Below are 21,336 nucleotides of genomic sequence, written 5' to 3' on the forward strand. Positions count from 1 at the left end.
GGTCTTTCCGAAGACAATGTCACATTCAAGCACATATTGGCCAGATTACCAGAGACCAACTGTCTCCTCCAGATTCATACAGATCACCAGGACCGTGAGACAGGCTGTCCTTCAAGTTCGTACATTTCACCATGTCCGGGAGACAAGTTCGTACATTTCACCATGTCCGGGAGACAGGCTGTCCTACAAGCTCATATATTTCACCATGTCCGGGAGACAGGCTGTCCCTCAAGTTCATACAGATCATCACGTCCGCGAGACAGGCTGTCTTCTTGAAGTTCATACATATTACCATGTCCGCGAGACAGGCTGTCCTTCAAGCTCATACAGATCACCATGTCTGCGAGACAGGCTGGTCCTTCAAGCTCATACAGATCACCATGTCCGGGAGACAGGCTGTCCTTCAAGCTCATTATAGATCACCATGTCCGCGAGACAGACTGGTCATTCAAGCTCATACAGATCACCATGTCCGGGAGATATGCTGTCCCTCAAGTTCATACATATCACCATGTCCGCGAGACAGACTGTCCTTCAAATTCATATAGATCACCATGTCCGCGAGACAGGCTGTCCTTCAAATTCATATAGATCACCATGTCCGCGAGACAGGATGGTCCTTCAAGCTCATACAGATCACCATGTCCGGGAAACAGGCTGTCTCCTTCAAGCTCATACAGATCACCATGTCCGCGAGACAGGCTGGTCCTTCAAGCTCATACAGATCACCTTGTCCGCGAGACAGGCTGTCTTCTTGAAGTTCATACAGATCACCATGTCCGCGAGACAGGCTGTCTTCTTGAAGTTCATACAGATCACCATGTCTGCGAGACAGGCTGTCTCCTTCAAGTTCATACAGATCACCATGTCCGCGAGACAGGTTGTTCTTCAAGCTCATTATCGATCACCATGTTCGCGAGACAGGCTGTCCCTCAAGTTCATACATATCATCATGTCCGCGAGACAGGCTGTCCTTCAAGCTCATTATAGATCACCATGTCAGCGAGACAGGCTGGTCCTTCAAGCTCATACAGATCACCATGTCCGCGAGACAGGCTGTCTTCTTGAAGTTCATACCGGTCACCATGTCTGCGAGACAGGCTGTCCTTCAAATTCATATAGATCACCATGTCTACGAGACAGGCTGTCCTTCAAATTCATATAGATCACCATGTCTACGAGACAGGTTGTCCTTCAAATTCATATAGATCACCATGTCTGCGAGACAGGCTGTCCTTCAAATTCATATAGATCACCATGTCTACGAGACAGGCTGGTCCTTCAAGTTCATACAGGTCACCATGTCCGCGAGACAGGCTGTCCTTCAAATTCATATAGATCACCATGTCTGCGAGACAGGCTGGTCCTTCAAGCTCATACAGATCACCATGTCCGCAAGACAGGCTGTCTTCTTGAAGTTCATACAGATCACCATGTCCGCGAGACAGACTGTCTTCTCCATATTCATACAGATCGCCCTGTCTTCTCCATTCACCAGATCACCATGTCACTGAGATATTCGTCTTCTCCATTAAGGGAGGAGGCTGTATCCTTCTAGTTCATTCAGAGACAGGCTGTTTCCTCTATATCCATAGAGATCGCCCGGTGTTCTCTATATTCACCGGATCACCGAAGTCCCTCAGATGTGCTATCTCATCCAAATTCACACATATCACCATGTCCGAGAGACAGAATGTCTTCTCCATATAATCGTGCAGCTGCCCTGCTTGCTTCATATGAACTAGATCCCCTTGTCCCAGACATGCTGTCTCCTCCTGATTCGTACAGATCACCATGTACTGTACGTGAGACAGGCTGTTTTCTCCGTATTTATACAGATCACCCTGTCTTCAGATGACCTGAATGAGACATGGAATATCAAGATACACAGCTGCCCCAAGAGATGGATTACGTATTCTGTCTGCAGGATGTGGACACCCATGATGTCTATTACCCCACTGCTTGTATCCTGAATGCAAGCTTGTCCATGGAACTAGATGTGACTCGATTATTGACACTGTCTTCATTAGACCTGAATGTGACATCCACTGTTTTGCCATGCTCTGGAATACGTGTCTTTAGTGCAGCGAATAAGATGTAGACAATGTGATGTCGCCATCGGCACATTCGGGTTGTGCTGAAGACGATAGCCTGTCTCGCGGTCATGGTGTTCTGTATGAGCTGTTTGAAGGAGACAGTCCCTCTCTGGGACATTGTTATCTGGTCAATAAGAAGAAGATGCTGCGGTCTGTATGAATATGAATACACCAGCCTGTCTCACGGTCATTGTGCCCTGTATCAGTTTGAAGGAGACAGTCGGTCTCTGGGGCATGGTGATCTGTATGCATTCGGAGAAGACAGCACATCTCATAGACATGGTGAGCAGACTGGACGATGTGTATGAATATGGAGATAAGCCAGCCTGCCTTGCAGACATGTTGATCGCTATTATTTCGGAGAAGATGGAAAAAAAGGTGATCTGAGGAATATGGAGAAGACAGGGGATTTGCATGAATATGAAGATAGTCTGTCTCTGTGACACGGTGACCTGCATGAATTCAGAGAAGACAGCACATCTCATGGACGTGGTGAGAAGACTGGACGATCTGTATGAATATGGAGATAGGCAAGCCAGCCTCGCGGACGTGTTGATCTCTATGATTTAGGAGGAGACAGCCTGTCTCTGGGAATCGTGAGCTGGTATTCACCAGAAGACAGGGAGATGATATGAATATGGATTGGACAGGGCGATCTGCATGAATATGAAGATAGTCTGTCTCTGTGACATGGTGATCTGTATGAATGTGGATGAGACAGAACATCTGAAGGATATGGTGATCTGGTGAATATGGAAAAGACAGGGCAATAAACAATGAAGATTTGGCTTTGGTCCTACAGAAGACATGATGGGTGTGTCGGGACATTGTGATCTGATGAGTAAGGAGAAGACCGGGCGGTATGAGTATTGCGAAGACAGCCTGTCCAACGTCTATGGAAAAGACAGGGCAATAAACAATGAAGAGTGGGCTTTGGTCCTACAGAAGACATGATGGGTGTGTCGGGACATTGTGATCTGATGAGTAAGGAGAAGACCGGGCGGTATGAGTATTGCGAAGACAGCCTGTCCAACGTCTATGGAAAAGACAGGGCAATAAACAATGAAGAGTGGGCTTTGGTCCTACAGAAGACATGATGGGTGTGTCGGGACATTGTGATCTGATGAGTAAGGAGAAGACTGGGCGGTATGGGTATTGCGAAGACAGCCTGTCCAACGTCTATGGAAAAGACAGGGCAATAAACAATGAAGAGTGGGCTTTGATCCTACAGAAGACATGATGGGTGTGTCGGGACATGGTGATCTGGTGAACATGGAGGGGACTGGGCGATCTGACGAATATGGAAAAGTCATGGTGATGGGTATGAATTTGAAGGAGACAGCACATCAGGGACATGATGTTCCGTTGTCTTCAGAGAAGACAGGGCAATCTGTAAGATTTTGGAGAAGACAGTCTGTCCGGCGGACATGTTGATCCGCAGGAATCTGGAGGAGACGGCATGTCTCGGCAAGAGGACTTGGTGATCTGATGAATATGGAGAAGAGAGGGTGATTTGATGAATATGGATAAGACGGTATGATGGCTTGAATGGAGAAGACAGCCTGTCTCGCGGACACAGTGATCTGTATGAATTAAGAGATGACAGGTCTCGGAGACACATCATGATCTTATGATTATAGAGAAGACAACCTGTCTCAGGGACATGGTGATCTGCATAAATTTTGAGGAGACAGTACATCTCAGGGACATGGTGATCTGTATGAATATGGAGAAGACAGGGTGATTTGTTATGGAGAAGACATTCTGTCTCAGGGACATGGTGATCTGAATGAATTTTGAGGGGACAGTACATCTCAGGGACATGGTGGTCTGTATGAATATGGAAAAGACAGGGTGATTTGATATAGAGAAGACAGTCTGTCTCAGGGATATGGTGATCTGTATGAATTTGAAGGAGACAGTACATCTCATGGACATGGTGACTTGATAAATTATGGAAAAGACAGGGTGATTTGATATGGAGAAGACAGTCTGTCTCTGGGACATGTTGATCTGCTTGGATCTGGAGGAGACGACATATCTCAGCAAGAGGACTTGGTGATCTGATGAATATGGAGAAAAGAGGGTGATTCGATGAATATGGATAAGACGGCATGATGGCTTGAATGGAGAAGACAGCCTGTCTCGCAGACACAGTGATCTGCATGAATTTTAAGGAGACAGCACATCTCAGGGACATCGTGGTCTGTAGAATATGGAGAAGACAGGATGATTTGATATGGAGAAGACAATCTGTCTTTGGGACATGGTGGTCTGTATGAATTCGGATGAGACAGCAATCTGAAGGACAATGTCAAGGTCTCTGCATCTCAGTACTGTATTCCGACTGTCCTTTAGAGAATTGATGCAGATGGCAGGGTTTTTTCTTTTTGAGAGTTTTGGACCCAACACACCGAGGACATTTCACATTCTTTTCAGCTTACTGGTTGTCAGACACACATTTATTCAGAGACAACATGTTGACTCATTTCAGTACTACAGGATTAGATGGTTCTAGTATTTAGAGATTGTTGGTGTGCTTCTGCTTGCATCTTTTTGATGGATATAGCGACCAAACTGTGAATTGGTGCCACCATAAAACAGAGGGTGTTAATGAATCTGACAAGTGAGGGCTTGACGAGAGGTGGCACTGCTCAAGCTCCTGGGTAGATGAGATGGATCATCAAGGACTGGACTTATATATGAATGACACAAACTCTGGGATACAGATAACAGTGATCACATATATTCTACATAAACGGTTAAGCATGCATCTACATCACATCAGCTGTCTAAGCTGAGCATACAAGCCTGGCAGCTGTCATATCTGAGGAATACAAGGATGAAAGTGAGGATCCTGGTCCATTTTCTATAAAATGACATTTAAGCTAATGGGGAGAAAAACACCTGATATATGTACCTGTGTAAAACTAGAAACAAAATAAATTGAAGTTAAGGAGCATTTGAGCAACTTTGAGCTACAGCTGTCAAAGTAGCTGACCACTGAGACCCATTCTACCCAGTGTTTCTGGGCCTCTCATTCTTTATCAATTGCTTCAGACTGGGTTTATTTTCAGGACCAACCTGTACATTGCTGGTACTGGGTTTGTCTTCATTTTGTTTCTTGTTTTACATAATGTCAAGAACGGTTGAACACAAGATCGGCAGTGAAAAGAAATATACAGACAGACAAGACGAGATAAATAAGAAGAGATATGTACAGGAAAAAAACACAACTCTGTATGGACATAAAGCAGCCTTTGTACATGATGTACAATGCACATTTTAAATGCATTTATGTATATCACAGGTACATGTGTAGTCTGTCTCCATGTACAGTATCAAGACGTAGTGAGCAACATGTATGTAAAGTTGAAAATAGTGGTACACAGGTATTTTTCTCCCCAGCAGATTTGAATGCTGTCTCTGAAACAATACAAGAGATTCATCTCTAAATGTATTGCACTCTTTGAGAAGGACTCTAGCTAAATTCACAATCATACATCTTACAACAGAAATCAACACTCAAAGACAAGGTTAATGAAGGTCAGCACCATTCCCTTGGTTCATAGCGAAATATATGGCACTTTAGCGAGAAATATTGTTTTTAGACCTTCTCTGACAGAGGTGTGCCAAAGTAATTTACACACTATGTCCCATCCACATTATTTCAATCACAATTTACATTAATTTGCCCCAATTTAATTTCGGATTCAATTTTTTTTTCAACTGCCAAACCTCTTCTATTACTAGAACACCAATTAATTAAAAGCGTTCCTAGATTTTAAGGGTATTGCTTGCCAGAATCACTGACTTCTATCGTAAAGCACTACCAAGCACAAGCACTAAAGCAAATTTTAGACAAAGTAAGATGAAAACGGAGCAGAACAGCAGGGTAACATGTACATGAAGTCAAAGTTCTCAAAGTTGAAACTTTCTTGAGAAAAAACATGACAACAAAACACAAATTTAAAGGGACTCTGATTTGCACATCACAAGGGTTAATAGTCCCTTTAACGATTACTTGACACAACGCAATACACAGCTGTCCTGCTCAAATTGGAATGGACTTTTTTACCACAAAACCTGGATGGAATGGCACTTGTTTGCACATTTTGGAAAATAAATATTAAGCGACGGAATGATTATGGGTAAACTCAGGAGTGCATATTACAGGATTTTAGTAAACGTGGACGTTAGTTTCCTTAATCTCAAATCCCTTTCTGAAATCAGCAGAAAATGGAGACCGTGAATACTATGATCAACACACAACAAGGAGAGGATTTGTCCGACATGTTATGGAAATAACAAATGCCATATATCTTTTCTTAGCTCTGTCAGTAAGACATCCCTCAGTCCATGCTTCATTTCACTTTCTAGAGTAGCAGAACACACTTTTTTGACCATTAATTTCAAATACATAAGGCACAAAAAGAACTTCGGAATATCCAATGTAACCAATGGCATAACGAATTTCAGTGGAACAGAAATTTATATCTGGGTTCGACTTCAATATAATTCAGTAACTAGCTACAGACTAGGTTTTAAAAGAGTGATCAAAAAAAAAAAACACAGAAAAATATTTTAGAGAATGCCCAAACATTTCTTGATTTTTCAACTCTGAAATAAATTACTCTCTTTACAGCTAAAGGCTGTACTTTGTGTGTAAACAATTTAATACTCAAGAAGTGCAAAAAATTCCATTATGGTGCATTTTAATAAAACAACTGTAGCATATGAATAATGCCAGCAGTCTTTTGCTATTTAAATAAATTCGATTAAATTTGATCATGATTAGATTAGGTCAATATTGCAATAAATCAGTAGATAGATAATTCATTTAAAGGAATAGAAACAGAAGTTTTGAACCCAGAAGTATACGCATATAGCAGGCACTAATAATATTTTGTCGGGACAAAACACGACAGTTTAGTACGAAAGAAACACCACAAGTAAGTGCAGCACTGGTTCCAATGTTTTTACCATGATGAACGGTGATATCAAATATTAACATTAGAACATGACAAATAAAACTGCCAAAGGCAATGCCAGGAATTTGAAGAGAAAAATATTCAAAATTTTAAGAATCAAGTTACTCCCGTTGACTCCTGACAGTGATAATGAGTAAACAGCACAAATATTTTGATTGGAATGATAGAACTGTAAACAAGAAATAAGCAAAAATATTATCTCTATTGACGTGACCTTGAGCCCTATTTTACCAGAAAATTGATATGTTTATTTTGAGGCAACAGATTCAAATAAACTGCAACATATGTGAGATTTTAGCATATGATAATGATAAGACACAGCTACACATCTCGCGGAATGTGTAAATAAGTTCCTATAAATAATAAAATAATGAGATCATCAAGGAATAAATGCAAATTTTTCCTCAACGTTTGAAAAAATACCAAACAGTACTTTTTCCTCGGGTTGGAATGTTGCCCGTACCACACAGGCTTTTAAGCTGTTTAAGGCGAACCAATTCATTGGGTCAACTTATCTTCAAGGACGAGACGAGGAAAAATCAGGCAGGCTCAACTGACACCTTTATCTTACATTTGTAAGTGCACTTTCACATGTCGAATTCCTCACCTCTTTCGAAAGCTTGAGCAAAAAAGATGTCATGCACTGAGCTGCATACGAAATGTACAGGGAGCAGGAACAGATCACTGATAAACAACCAACATAGATAAAAGAGACCAGTTAGGAAATCCAATTCACTTTGCTAATATATACAAATTAAGGCATCAGTTTTTACTGTTAACTACCAAATTTTCGTAGGCGTTTTTGCAAGTAACCTCGAACCTAAAAATTGCACAAATATTTTTTGATTGAAAAACCAATGTTTCACAAAATTATATAGGTGTGAAAATTTGGGTGTTTACAGGATGAAAACTCCTTGTTGGTACCAGTTTCAAACAAAACAACACGAAATGCAATAGCGAAGATTTCTCTGTGATGAGCTCATCCTTTGAAAAAGATTGTCATTGCAGGATGACTATCGAGAAACTCCAAGACGATTTCTTTCATTTTGATCTGCAAGGGGTGTAAGACACTACCAAAATGCTCATTTCACCAACGTGAATACTTGGCAAGGCTTCTATTGTGATACGAAATGTTTTAAAGTGAATCTAAAACATGTAACAGGAAATTGCTTGACTTGACTCTCAATTGACTTTTGCGAATTTGGAATCGTAGCACTAAATTCCTACATGCATATGGCACCTCACAATAAGTTAGAGCTGGATTTATGTACATCTGAATGCACAATGTGTGAACTAATGTACAGTGACCAACTAAATTGAACCACCTTGTAAGCTTACCGGCTGGTATTGGGTTTTCTTATTTCAACTATCAGACAACTTCCAGAATTCAAATACATTTTCACATGTACCAATTTATCTACCCTATAACATGGTATGGTTACCAATCTTTCACCTTCTGGCGTTCAATACCTTCGATGCTCATTTAAGGTAACTGCATAAATCAGCAATAAGGCAAGGGGTGCAGAAAATATTGTCATACTTGGAAACCTGAACACTTGAATACACGGTAGAAATTTCCTACTCTATACACCTTTCCAAAAATGGGGCGCTGAGTGTCCGAAATAGTGATGTCATAAGGGGAAACTAGGCCTTATGGTGGAGGGACAAAGGAGATAGTCATGGTTGACCAACACACTTAAATGCCTTTAATGACGGACAAGGGGGAAAAGTTAGTTCCAATGCAAGCCACCAATTTCGGGAAGCATGTATTGAACTCAGTCATACACAAACAGCATTCTTGCAGTATGTTGCTCTTTACTGCGTGTAACACATATCATGGCCTTTCAAGGGTTAACATTCACAACTTTCTGGTGTGCATATCAGAAATGTACAAATTCAACTATGTTTAACATGAAATTATTCACAATAGCAGTCTTCTCATGAAAGAAATTAAGTCGAAAACACTCAGCTTTTTCGAAACGTAAACTAGTAAAATAATTATTCATTTCAACAATAACACATAGCTGACTGTAAAAAAGGGCCGAAGAGTGAGAAGACTGTTTGTGAATTAGTGATATCAAGGGATGAATGCTTTTCAAACCATAGCTTCACGAAGATTATAAAACTGTTTTCGGCATGGCATAACAGTCCGAGACAGATCTGGCAGTGCTGTACAGCCAGCACTAGAAAAACATCAAGAGTAACATCTTTGATATATCTCCAAGCACTCAACAGAACAGACCGCGTCTTAGACTCAATGCTCAAGTTAAAGTGAAATTCCTAAGCCAACCCTTCAATGTCATCATTCACATTACCAAGTTCAGAACTCCTGACATTGAGCATCAAATGGAAATATTCTGATCACCCCATTGCTTATAACGGTTGCACTGTCACAATCTATGAACAGTTTAAGAACACTCCTTCACGGGGTGACAGGTTCAAACAAAAACCTTGAGCATCATTGAGTTGTGACAACTAAGTACACTAAAAAAATATTGATCATTTGTAAAATACTTGAAGTATTTCATCGTGTGATTACAGTTTATGATACATTCTTGATTACAATGTATATACAATCTTCTTTAGCACCAATCATAATTCCATCTCAATCAAAAACCATTTGATGCTCAATCGAGTCCGAGATCTGGGCCCAGTTGCTCAATCAGTGTTAGCAGATACACTAGCCAACGCTACTAATTTAAATGATATTTTACTACAAGAGATAATGCTCAATTGAGCCAACACTGGTGTTTGCCTCAAACCCTGATTGAGCAACTGGGCCAATTTCAAACACATCAGTATCCATTATGTACATTTAGTATAAAATGACTAGAATTGTACAGAAGTGATGTGTTTGGGTATATGAATGGAATGACAGGGGCTTGTGCCGAGTTGAACTTAATTGAAGGTTGTTAGGGTGATGCAAATGTCCTGATTCTGGTCTACATGTAAATATCTATGAAAATCACTAGGTTGTTCAGGAGGCAAAATAGGTCCATCAGCACCTACGACTCATAAATGTTAGGTGGGAACTACATTTACGTGTAAATTGTATACAGGTGGGATACAATGAATCTTGCCAGAATCAGTTTACCAGGTTGAGTGTGATCAAGAATATGCCATCTAATCATATCAGGGAGTATGACCCTCGAAAGCGAGTGATATTTCGCTCAACTTGAAGCTGTCAAAATACTTCTCAAGATCAAGAAGTTACCTTCCATCTTAAAACACCAGAGTATTGAGATACGATCGCCCGAGTCGGCATTCTGTTGCAAAATATTTGCAGTTACCTACATTTCTGTGGTTGTTTAGGTTTCCAAGTATGATCTTACAAGGCTGTGAACAGTTATTTGCATTTGTTACGAGTAACTTTCCGGGTACATTCCATGAAATTTCTTGGGTTCCTCCGTCTTGTCCTCCATTTCGACATTGAATCGCTTCTGCATTTGAATCTCAATCAGTGCCTGCATGTCCAACTGGAAATAAACGATACTAGGATTGAACAACCAATCAAGATAATGATAAAGTGGAAGAATTGACCAGGGTTACACTTAGGCCCACCATTCTGGTGCTAGTTTATAACAGGTAACCCGCCCAGCCCCCAAATTTGACTCAAGTGGCTGCCTGAAAAAGTTGGTAAAGACCATTGTACCACTGCTATTGTGCATGGATTATCCCACTAGCAAATGAAAGGCATTTATACTTTATACATCAATCAAAAGTTGCAAAAGTGGTTTTGCATACCGCAGAAAACACATGTCAAATCGCTTAACAATGAAACTGCTATTTGGTCAGCAGTGACAACATATGAAAATTGTTGACCCAGTTCAAACTGGATGTAAGAAAGGGGCCACGACCTACCTCCCATTGTTCAAGCTGTTGTGATAACTCGATCTTCTGTTGTATGGCGTCCATCAACTGCTGGTCAAGGTTCATCAGATCTAACTTTGATTTGGCGAGATCTACTTCCATGGCATTGCGTCTGAAAAGAACCAATCGCGTATCAAAAACGTGTATCACAGCGGTTTCTAGTAAACGTTTTTAGCCTGTGCAGACAGACGTGTTCAAGCATTTGGGAGGAGAGAATCCTAAATTCCATGCTCACTTCTTTGTTAGTGGTGTGTACAGGTCCAGTGACTTCAATGTAAAAGATTTCAGAGTTTTTGAAAGCACTTTTTGAAAGCACTTTTGAAAGAAATTCGTGAGCCAATCTGCCATATTGTTATAGGCCAATCGATGCTATGCAAGAGTTTAGAAATGATGTACTTGGCTATGGCTTCATCCCTGTCCTTTCTGGCCCGTTCTACAATCTCATCTCTGGTAAGGTCATCTGCCTGGTCCTGGTAATCATCCCTCTCTTTCTGGATGTGGTTTAGTTCATGCTGCTGCAATGTCAGCTGAAAACAGTAGTTCAAACATTACATGTCTGGCCACAGCAAGGAGTGCGCGGGAATCTCAGTGGCACTGAGGAAGAGCATCCGACCTGTGATCAGAAGACAGACTCAGGCTACAAGGCTGAGTCAGTGCTTTCAACCGGTTGATACTTTCAACTGGCCGAGTGTAGCACTCCTTGGTTTCTGCCGAAAGGATTCGGGATTAGACTGGGGCATGAATGTAAAGTGCTTTGAGACTGATGTTGAGTATAAAGCACTTTGAAAAAGCAACGTGTAGATTTTAAGAAAGTTTTTTTGTATAACTCGCATATTTCAATGCTGCCAGTTAATCTCACAAAATGCAAACGCCAATTAATTTTGAAGTGCTTCTCCTCACATGATCATGCAAGGCATAAAAAAGAACTGAACTTTGAAACTGCGGCTAATTAATGTAATCCCAATTCGAAGTTTCCCCACTATATGTAGTTTCAAGCTGTGACTTCTGATGGAATTCTAGACCCTCCAGGTGCCGGCTGGAGCACACATGTTTGTACTCTCCCAGTTCACAGACCGAGGGGAGAAGTGGCAGAGAAATTAGCATCTAGGAAAGCAAAGAACTACACTTGAAGCAAACAAGGAGACATTGAAACGGTCTACTACAGCAAATTATCTACAAATTCTGCCCCTAAATCTACAAGCATGCTCAAAATGCAAATAATATGAACTTCCTTTCATTCTCATACTCATATGATGAGCACTCTTAGAAGCTGCTCATTTGAATATCCCTGAAGACTTCTAAGATGCTGAAGCACGCTTTTGTAAGGAACCCTAAGAAGATCTGAATTAAAAGTTCTAGATCATGTGCCAGAGGAGTTGTTCACTTCAGTGCCCTTTTTACATCCAGGACTAAATGTCACACCAAGATTTGTCATGCAGAAAAGTTCTAGATTGTAATAGGAATATCAATGTACAATTTGATACAATCAAAAATCATATAGAAGCGGCACTACGCAATGAAGTGACAAAGCAAGAAACAACAAAATGCAAAGAAATATTTCCAATATCTCACCTCTTGAATTGTAAGCTAATGAAAAAAAGATTTCAACATTCATAATTTTACATTTCCGAATTGTATCAAACGACACTAGATCTCTATCATCACCACTCACCCACACAAAAAGCAGCTTCCTTTTATATTATAGAATCATTTTGGCGGGATAACCCATTACTAGGAAAAAAGGTCCAAGAGTCACGGCCAAGCGTGCGTGGTCAGAAGAGACAGGTCACACACAATAGGATAAAGAATAGAAGCTACCAATTTCTAACGCTGGCAAGGGCAGTTCAGCTCACCGAAAGACTTCAAATCCTACCTATTCCAGAAGCCAAAAAAATAACAGGCCACCACCTCATTACACACCTTGTTAGTAAGCTCAGTAATTTCATCTGTCTTCCTCTTTAGTTCTGTGTCTTTCACTTTCACTGTCGATTTGACTGACTCAAGTTGAGTCTGGGCACAGGACACTTCACTTTGGAGGGAATCGATTTTACTTGTGAGGTCATTGATGTAGGATGGACTTTGCTGGAAAAATGGAAAGTAGGTTTTTAAATATTTGTTTTACAGTTCCAAATCATCTTTGTACATGGTCAAACAAGCTACTACTAATGAGCAAATATTGAAATTTGGTCGCAAATCGTCATTTTCGATTCAACAGAATTCCAACCCCGGAGTCACCAAACTTACAAAAAGAGCTTGTTTCTGCATCATATCCTCGATCAAACACCTCAGATCACTGAGGAGAGTGATGAGACTGCCTCGTTCAAACTCTACAAATGCTTCATCAATGGGACTAGAATCACCGTCCGCACGACTTCCACGGACCGTGCGTAATAAATGCCGGACCTGGCGGTAGGCCTGAATAACTTCTTCACGGAGCTGAAAGAGGAAATAAAGAATGCATAAATCAAGTGATAAGACATTCCTATTGTTACAAGGATATTGCTCTAGTTGTTGGAAAGGGTACTGTGCCCAGTGTCAATTTTAAAGCTGGGTCAGTCATTTGGAAAAACTTTTACTCTGATAACGCTCAGTGAAGTTCCAGTTCAGAGTATAAGACAAATAGGACGTTCTAGGTGGGTCAGACTGGTTACCGCAAGCCAACATATCACAAAGGAATGCACAACATGGTCGGTGTTACGAAGCTGACCGTCAGAAAAGGATTCGTATTGAAATACATGTAGTTCAAAACCGTACCTGGTAATCTTCGTCATCATGCTGGCTCTGAAACCTTGAGAAGAGTTGCATGTCGCCACCTCCCGATGCCATTGCCTGCATGGTGTAGTCGTCATCATCACATTCGATATCGTCTTCCATGTCTTGGAAGTGGGGTGAGATCGGGTGGCTGCCTAGTTTAGCACTCGACTGAAAAGGGAATGAATATGTGTTCTAGAAATCAGATTTGTATTCTTGTTTGTATAAGACAGCAAAAGACTGGACTGTGGACATGATGCCAACACCATTGACATATTTTTATGCTTGGTGAGTCAACATGCCTTGCACTTGCGAGTGTCTGAGATGTCAGATGAGATCAATATGTCATTGGTTTATCACTTCAACTGACCTCACCTTGCAACCAAAGTCTTGGAGATTCATCAACATATCGCAGACTATCACACTCTCAAGACAGTCAGTCATCTTTTGAATTCATCTTCACACCAAATGTACTTCTCTATGGACTACATTGTACATACAATACACTTAGACATGCACAACAGACAACCTACTGCTGAACAGTCATACCGAATGTGGCGTGGTCGCTAGTATCTTAAAGAACAACTTACATGTCCGCTTGACCTTGACCCCATCTCAACGTCTGTTCCTTCCATGTTATGGGACATCTCTAGCTCACTGAACAGTGAGTTGTTATGGCTGAACGAATGATTCGATGCATGAAGTGACATCTCTTCCAACTTGTCTTCCAGCGCTGAATTAGATTCACGTAGTTCTTCCAACTCTCTTTCTTTTGATCGAAGCTATTTGAATTTGAAAATAGAAAGTGGTGTCAGAAAATCGGAAGACAAAAAGGTGAACTTTCTTCTGTAACAACTGCTGCAAATATCTTAAAAACACAAAATATCTCAAAGGATTTTCTGATGGTCATTAAAGGAGCAAAACTACACCAATAATGCCTGCTGGTTATGGTGACATGACATCACGATGTGTATCAGACAGGAAGTTAAAAAGTTCAGAATGACATTGCTATTCATTGGAAAGATCTTGAAGAGAAACTTCCATTGGTGCCAATAATGATGGGATTGATAACAGTTCTAAGGAACTTGTACATTTCTCCCAACAGCTACATTCCTTTGACAATTCAGGTACTGGGCCTACCTGTTGGTCCTGTTCTCGTTTCTGTTTCTCTAACATCATGATCCTATCTTGAGATTCCTCCAAGTTGCACGCCAGAGAGTCTCGTTCTTCAATGATGTGCGTCATGCGTTTTTCAAGATCGTTTTTTCTCTCAGAGAGGACCGTTATCTGCAGCACAAGATATAATACATTAACTATTCGTCCGTTTTCAATTTAGCCATCTTTTTATGCTCTAGCAATAAAGGAGTTCTCATTTACAGTTAATGTGGATTTATTGGTGGAAATGTTAAATCAAGTTAGGGGGTCATCCATAATTATCATCATTTAAAAAAAAGTTTGCTTCATGCTCTCCTTCTTCATTAATCGTAACTGAGCTTACCTCTTCACGGAGAACCTCCAGTTGGTTGACATGCTGGTGCATGGACGTCCGCCGTGTTTTCATCTGGTCTCGCAACCGCTTCACTTCTGTACCTAACTCTTCTTCCTCATGGGTCGTCTAGAAAAAAAGCAACAAATATACCGCAATTGCTTCACAGGCGTTTGATTTTACAGGCTTCACGAGTCATTCCGTTTCACAAAAATAAAAAAAATATGAAAATTGACTTTTAAATGTGGTTGATACAAGAGCGTTCCAATACTGGGACATACACGCGAGATCACTCACTACTTAAAAATCGAAATTTGAAAACCATAGAACAAATCATTGAAATTAACCTTTTTAAGCTCCTCGGTGAGCCTTTCATTTTGTTTGGTGAGTTCTTGCACCATTTGATGTCGTTCCCGGTCAGCCATTCGTGTACTCATTTCTTGATCGTCGTATTGTTTCCGCAAAAGGGCGATGTCGGTTTGGAGCTCCTTGACCGTATTTTCGTATTCACCTTCTACGGTTTCAACTCGTAAACGTAGGCCATATTTTTCTTGTTGAAGCTCCTGAAAAATGGTTTATTTACAGTAGAACCTCCCTTAGCGGACACCTCTCTATTAAGGACACTCGTTTCGGTCCCAAATTGGGTGTTTTCATGCAATTTGACCTCTCTAATCGAACACCTCTCTATTAAGGACAGCACTTGTCAGTCACGAGAGTGTCCTTAATAGAGAGGTTCTATGTATGTACTACACCTTTTGTTTTTTTTTAAACCCAGAGACACTTGAAGTTTTCAGTTTTAGCTAGCATATCATATAGCACTTTTTCAAATAAACTGTTGTACCCCATCAAAGAACTTTGGCATCCCAAAGTACTAAGTCCGGATGAAAGAGATGCTATGACGTGCATCACTTAACCTGCAAACTCTAAATCAAAGTTACTCAAATTGACTTGAACCCATGACCTCTCTGTCAGAGGTCTGACACTCGAGTCTAACCACCTCACCACCCAAGATTGCTCTAATTGCACTTTCAAAATTACTTCAGCAAGCCCACTTTTTAAGAACAATCCATTGGCATGAAGCCAACCAAAACAGCCTGACAGCACGAATATCAAATGTACGAAGTTCACTCTGTACACAGCAGCAAGACCAGTTGATCCAGATGGTGGTACATTGTATAACAAGCTGTTACGCCTTCTCAATTGACAACAGTCATTCAGTTGAGTAGTAAAGTATTTGAAAAGCGATTGATGAAATAGCACAATGTGTTGTCTTAACAGCTGACAAACTGGGACAAAAGGCCTGCAAAATACTACTACAGTAGAACCTCTCTATTAAGGACAACCTCGGGACTGACAAGTGCTGTCCATAATAGAGAGGTGTACTGATTAGAGAGGTCAAATTGAATGGAAGCAACCAATTTGGGACCAAACCTAGTGTCCTTAATCGAGAGGTTGTCCTTAAAAGGTGTCCGCTAAGGGAGGTTCCACTGTACATGTACATGTTGCAGAGCCTTTCAAAATGCTTAAGGGCAAACAGCAGTTAAATTTCAAATTAATCAAGTTCTTGTAATCACACCCCGTTCACCTGTGGTGGTTATTTTTTCCTAGTCAGGACTGTCATTATTTATGGCAACGCAATCTATTCTTAAATGACTACAAAGGCAACCCACCAACGATTGTAATATCGGATACTTAGCGCAGCTATTATTCTCGTTGCCATGCCGACAATAACAGCGAGGTGAAGGTCAAAAGAGGTTCCAAGTACCTAGAGACCTTTGGCTCGATAATCAAAATCAATACGTTATCAGCGATGTTACCTCTCGTCAATAACACTGACTCAATAACAATGACATGAGTGCAAAGCCTGGTAACAACTGGAAACAGTCCATGTTGTGCCATAGCACAGACTGCTAGTGCAGTCATTGTGACTGTTTACTCCTGACATGTTTTGGCTAATCAATTACCGCACTACGCTTCTCAATGACGCTGTCACATATTATTAGAATCTAATTGCCGGAGAACAGCAAAAGCCCATCATTGGGCAAGAGACTAGTGTCGATACCTTTTACCTTCAGAAAAAAGTTATTGATCAGACTTTTTTAAATGTTGATCTTTTAAATCCCATCACCAGTGTATTTCATGCAGCTGACATATCACTTATATACAGAATTCTAAGGAATGTTGAAGTTCAGTGTCTCTAAATATGAACTTAGTAGCATCTGATGCAAGGCGTTACAACTTGTGTTATGCTTAAGCTTAGCTGTTAGTTAAACGTGCCTCACATATTGTTTACATGTTACTACCACACAACTGCACCAGGTTACCCCAAGGGCAAGTCGTACCTCCAATTTAGCTTGATATTCCTCCAAAAGTTGTTCATTCCGCCGCTGAAGTTCGTCATTCTTATCCAAGAGTGCCTTGCCAAGTTCCGCTGCAAGGATGAGGTCTTTTTCCTTCTGGGCAAGCTGGGCGTACACGTCCTCGGTTTCGCTACCGGGGTCCGACCTTGGGGCTGCCTGCTGTTGTTGTTGCTGCTCCATGTCAAGGTACTGGTAATAATCATCCAAGTCTATAGGGGTCGTCGGTGATGGCGAGGGCGATGCCTCTACACGACAAGCGCACATGTTACAATGATAGTTTGACTACGTGCTCGAGAGTGGGTTAAAGAGTCTCTATGCTACTGTGAGTTACAGTTAGGAGAAAGCCATGAGATTCAGCATCTAAGGATCTACATTGGGTTAGAGCAGCTACCTGAAGCCCAAAAATTGAAAGAGGTTGAAGTTGAAGGGTTAGCACTGCCATGATTGCGGATTATTTTACAGCCCAAATGCTAGTTTACTGATCAAGTGGCCTACTGTAAATGTGTTCTATAGACAATGGTCAACAATTTTCACTTATCGATATCAAAGACGAGTGAACCGTGTTGTTTTTGAAGCACCATCTGCCAGCTAGAGGTGGCATCACAGAGCATCATTTGGCAGTGCAACCCTTCTTGAGATGTGCATGAAATGAAGTGACAACTGAAATACAACTACATACGTGTACATGTGTTCCGCGCTAATTACCGATTAGCGCCATCTAAGATTGTGCTGCGCATTCTTAGGATCGTTTAATTGCGCGGCAATCTCGAGATCGCGCAAGGGTGAGCGTGCGCTTTTTGCCGATTGCGCATTTTAGAGATGATGATACTTTTACATGTTCAGCTTTGCATTGCCATTGGTAGCTTTATTTTTCACCTAATTTTTTGCTACACCAACAGTCACATTACTGTCATGTGACTGTCTATGGGATGCTGAAAGTAAATTAATTTAATACCGGCCAAAGTTGACTGTCGAGTGGTTGATTTGTATTTTGTACCTCAGGCCATACCTCAGGCCATGGAGGTATTATTATGATAACTGCAGGCCATGGCCATTTTATATTTCAGGTTATCCCCTAACACAGCTTGCTGATGAACATCCAACCTGAGAGCAATGCTTTGAAAATTAATGATTGATCAAGTACATTTGGTTGTAATCTTGCATCCGGATTTACTTAATGAATACAGAGATACATCTAATAACTAAGATTTTATTATACGTTTATAATTATTTTATTTATAATAACATCCCAATTAATGCGGCCATGCCTTTGATAATGTGAACAGATCTCACTATGACACTTTTTGACCAATATGATATGACTTACTCTCCACATAGGACGACATTTTCTTTGTCACCAAAGGTGGGATTATAGTCTAATGAATAACGTAGGGGACAACATTTTCTTTCGCACTAAGTGTCCTTTATTCACATTGATGATTATGAACGGCCCCTTACCCCGGTGTAATGTTTTTGAGTGTTTCTGTTTTTGAGTGTTTCCCCTCATTGTTTGGGAACGCTCAAAAATATATTGACGAGTTTTTCTGTGTATCCCCCCTATTGAAAAGTCATGGTTTCTCTAGCTGCCTATTGTTTGGAAACACTGAAACATGGGGAACAACCACAGATGTTACACCGGCCCTTACCATAAATCTAACAATCCCTGAACAATCATTTAACAATAGAACGAATTCTACTACTATAGTTTTACCTGTTGTTGTGGGACAAGGGAGACTAGTGTCTCGTGACAGTAGTACGTAGGGGACACCATTTTCTTTTACGCCAAGTTTCCCGTCCTCGTTTTCTTGTAACATTGCAGAAGTTGATGGGACTTTTCACAAAATTCAAGCCCATGATCCGTGCGGAAGATTATTGTTGGAATGGCAACCCATAGTTCATATATTTCATCATAATTTATGCAGTCTGATGTTGCAAATTTTCGGAGAGAACATAATAAGTCAGTTATTTTATTTGCAGGACAATCATTCATCATTCGTTCATTGGCTCGCAAGACCCCCCCCAACTCCCTTGCGCGATCTCGAGATTGCCGCGCAATTATAGGATCCTAAGAATGCGCAGCGCAATCTTAAGATAGCGCAGATCGGTAAAATGCGCGGAACATATGTACAACTTGAATTTGAAGAATCTTTTGTATTTTAAACTAGGCTAGTTTGTTGCGGATAAAATCACGAATAATACACAACTGTTATTATTTTCATGTCGAAACCTTTACCACCACCACCAGTCATGCAGGTCAGTGGTACCATCACTCGCTCACACAGGCCGACGTGAAGGACTGGGTTCATTCATCATCGTCATCGATCATGCATTGACATTGTTATTCATATTGTATACTCTCACTCAGGGCTTTCAGTTCGACAGATTAGTCCTTTTCCTTGGCTTGTGCCAGCGACTGACTGCCCAGCTACACGATGCTAATAAATAGTCAGTGCCAGAGCTAGGCTACAGTCACAGTATACTTAGTGATTAGTGTTTTACAGCATGTAATGTGTACAGTCATAACAGTGTGTTGATTATCATGATACTCATCATCTCATTTTTTCGGATTTTGTTTCTGTTTTTTTGCTGTATTTCCTTTAGTAAGACAGCTGATTTGTGTTTTAAATACGTTATACATTACCTCCAGCTCATACCGGGCTATAATCACCGAATTGATCACAACATTATGTCCCGAAAATCATCAATTTGGACCACAACTTGAGGCTTCTTCGCTCAACACAAACAAAAACATGATCCAACATTTCCAAAGAGAATGTACATAAAGAGGCTGATGTGGAAAGTGGGAATTGTGGCAAGGAAGCTGTCAAGCTTTGAACATCTAAGTAACTCGCTATTCAAATAAATTTGCTCTAAAATTATTAAGGTTGTAAATATTTCTAAAAAAAGTTAACACGTTTAGTTAAAAGTTTATCAATGTTTGCAACAATTAAAGCCAACCATGTTTAATTATCATTTCCTAGCTTCCTTGTATTTCTCTTTTTTCTAAATGTTGTAGTCGTCTTAAATAAAATGCTGGCAGGATGGCAACCGTAAAAAGAGCCGCGAAGACATCATCCACATTATTGATTGTCCTCTCAAACGGGGTCATAAACTACGTGTATGTCAATCCGTGGTTTAATCAGGGGTTTAGGGGTTGAGATGGTATTATTCACCTTCAAGTAGAGGAGACGTTGGGTGTGAGCACAACGCCGATAAAACAGCGTGTCCAGGTTGTGCTTATGTCTCTCACGAGGTTCAGCTTATATGGCTCTTTCCAGGATTGGTGAGGGGAGTGTTTTTCTTTACTGTCAAGAAATGGACATGCCCATAACGTGCGACTCGCCATCACCAAATATAAGTATTCAGACTGCAGCGCAAACGAGTGTCATATAAACCCAGGGACGTCGGATCGAAGTGTTAGAAACGGAGGGGATCCTAGAGATAGGGAGGCGTCCTGCTGCTGAGAGTCAATTAGCAAACTTTATAGTAAAAAGGTCAGTGATTTTTTGAATGAAAGAGCCCTGGATCCACCACTGCAAACCGAATTTCAATTTTGTGGATCATGGAGGTAGAAATCGCGTTTTGCTCACGATCAGTAGGGAGGGGCATGGGTATGATGGCACGCACAACTGTTTTTGACTGTTGTCTGGAGGCACTTACCAGGAAAGTTTTGAAAATTATCGTCATGCTCAGGTCGCCGTTCCCGAAGAAAAGAATTGAATTGCGAACTGCGAAGGAGTCCGATTTCGTCATTTCCAACCGCAAGATGAATGTCGTCCCGT

General features: G+C 40.9%; 1 protein-coding gene across 3 annotated transcripts; it reads right to left on the reverse strand.

The window, feature by feature from the left end:
• Positions 1–4,820: 4,820 nt before the first annotated feature.
• Positions 4,821–20,333, reverse strand: LOC135482567 (BICD family-like cargo adapter 1). 3 transcript variants are annotated; one of them, XM_064762708.1, is made up of 13 exons: positions 20,196–20,333; positions 17,537–17,945; positions 15,542–15,757; positions 15,207–15,323; positions 14,849–14,995; positions 14,299–14,490; positions 13,712–13,879; positions 13,202–13,393; positions 12,878–13,039; positions 12,530–12,544; positions 11,354–11,484; positions 10,949–11,069; positions 4,821–10,563 (listed from the first exon to the last, which is right to left on the reverse strand). In XM_064762708.1, exons 2-13 carry the CDS (start codon positions 17,816–17,818, stop codon positions 10,447–10,449), a joined length of 1,860 nt encoding a protein of 619 aa, XP_064618778.1. In that variant the 5' UTR covers positions 17,819–17,945; positions 20,196–20,333; the 3' UTR covers positions 4,821–10,446. The 3 variants fall into 3 exon arrangements, with proteins under 3 accessions (XP_064618778.1, XP_064618780.1, XP_064618779.1); XM_064762710.1 differs by having other exon boundaries at positions 17,537–17,799; positions 20,196–20,332; XM_064762709.1 differs by lacking the exon at positions 12,530–12,544.
• Positions 20,334–21,336: the final 1,003 nt, after the last annotated feature.

The sequence above is a fragment of the Lineus longissimus genome, chromosome 2 (assembly GCF_910592395.1).
Source record: "Lineus longissimus chromosome 2, tnLinLong1.2, whole genome shotgun sequence".
NCBI classification, from domain to species: domain Eukaryota; kingdom Metazoa; phylum Nemertea; class Pilidiophora; order Heteronemertea; family Lineidae; genus Lineus; species Lineus longissimus.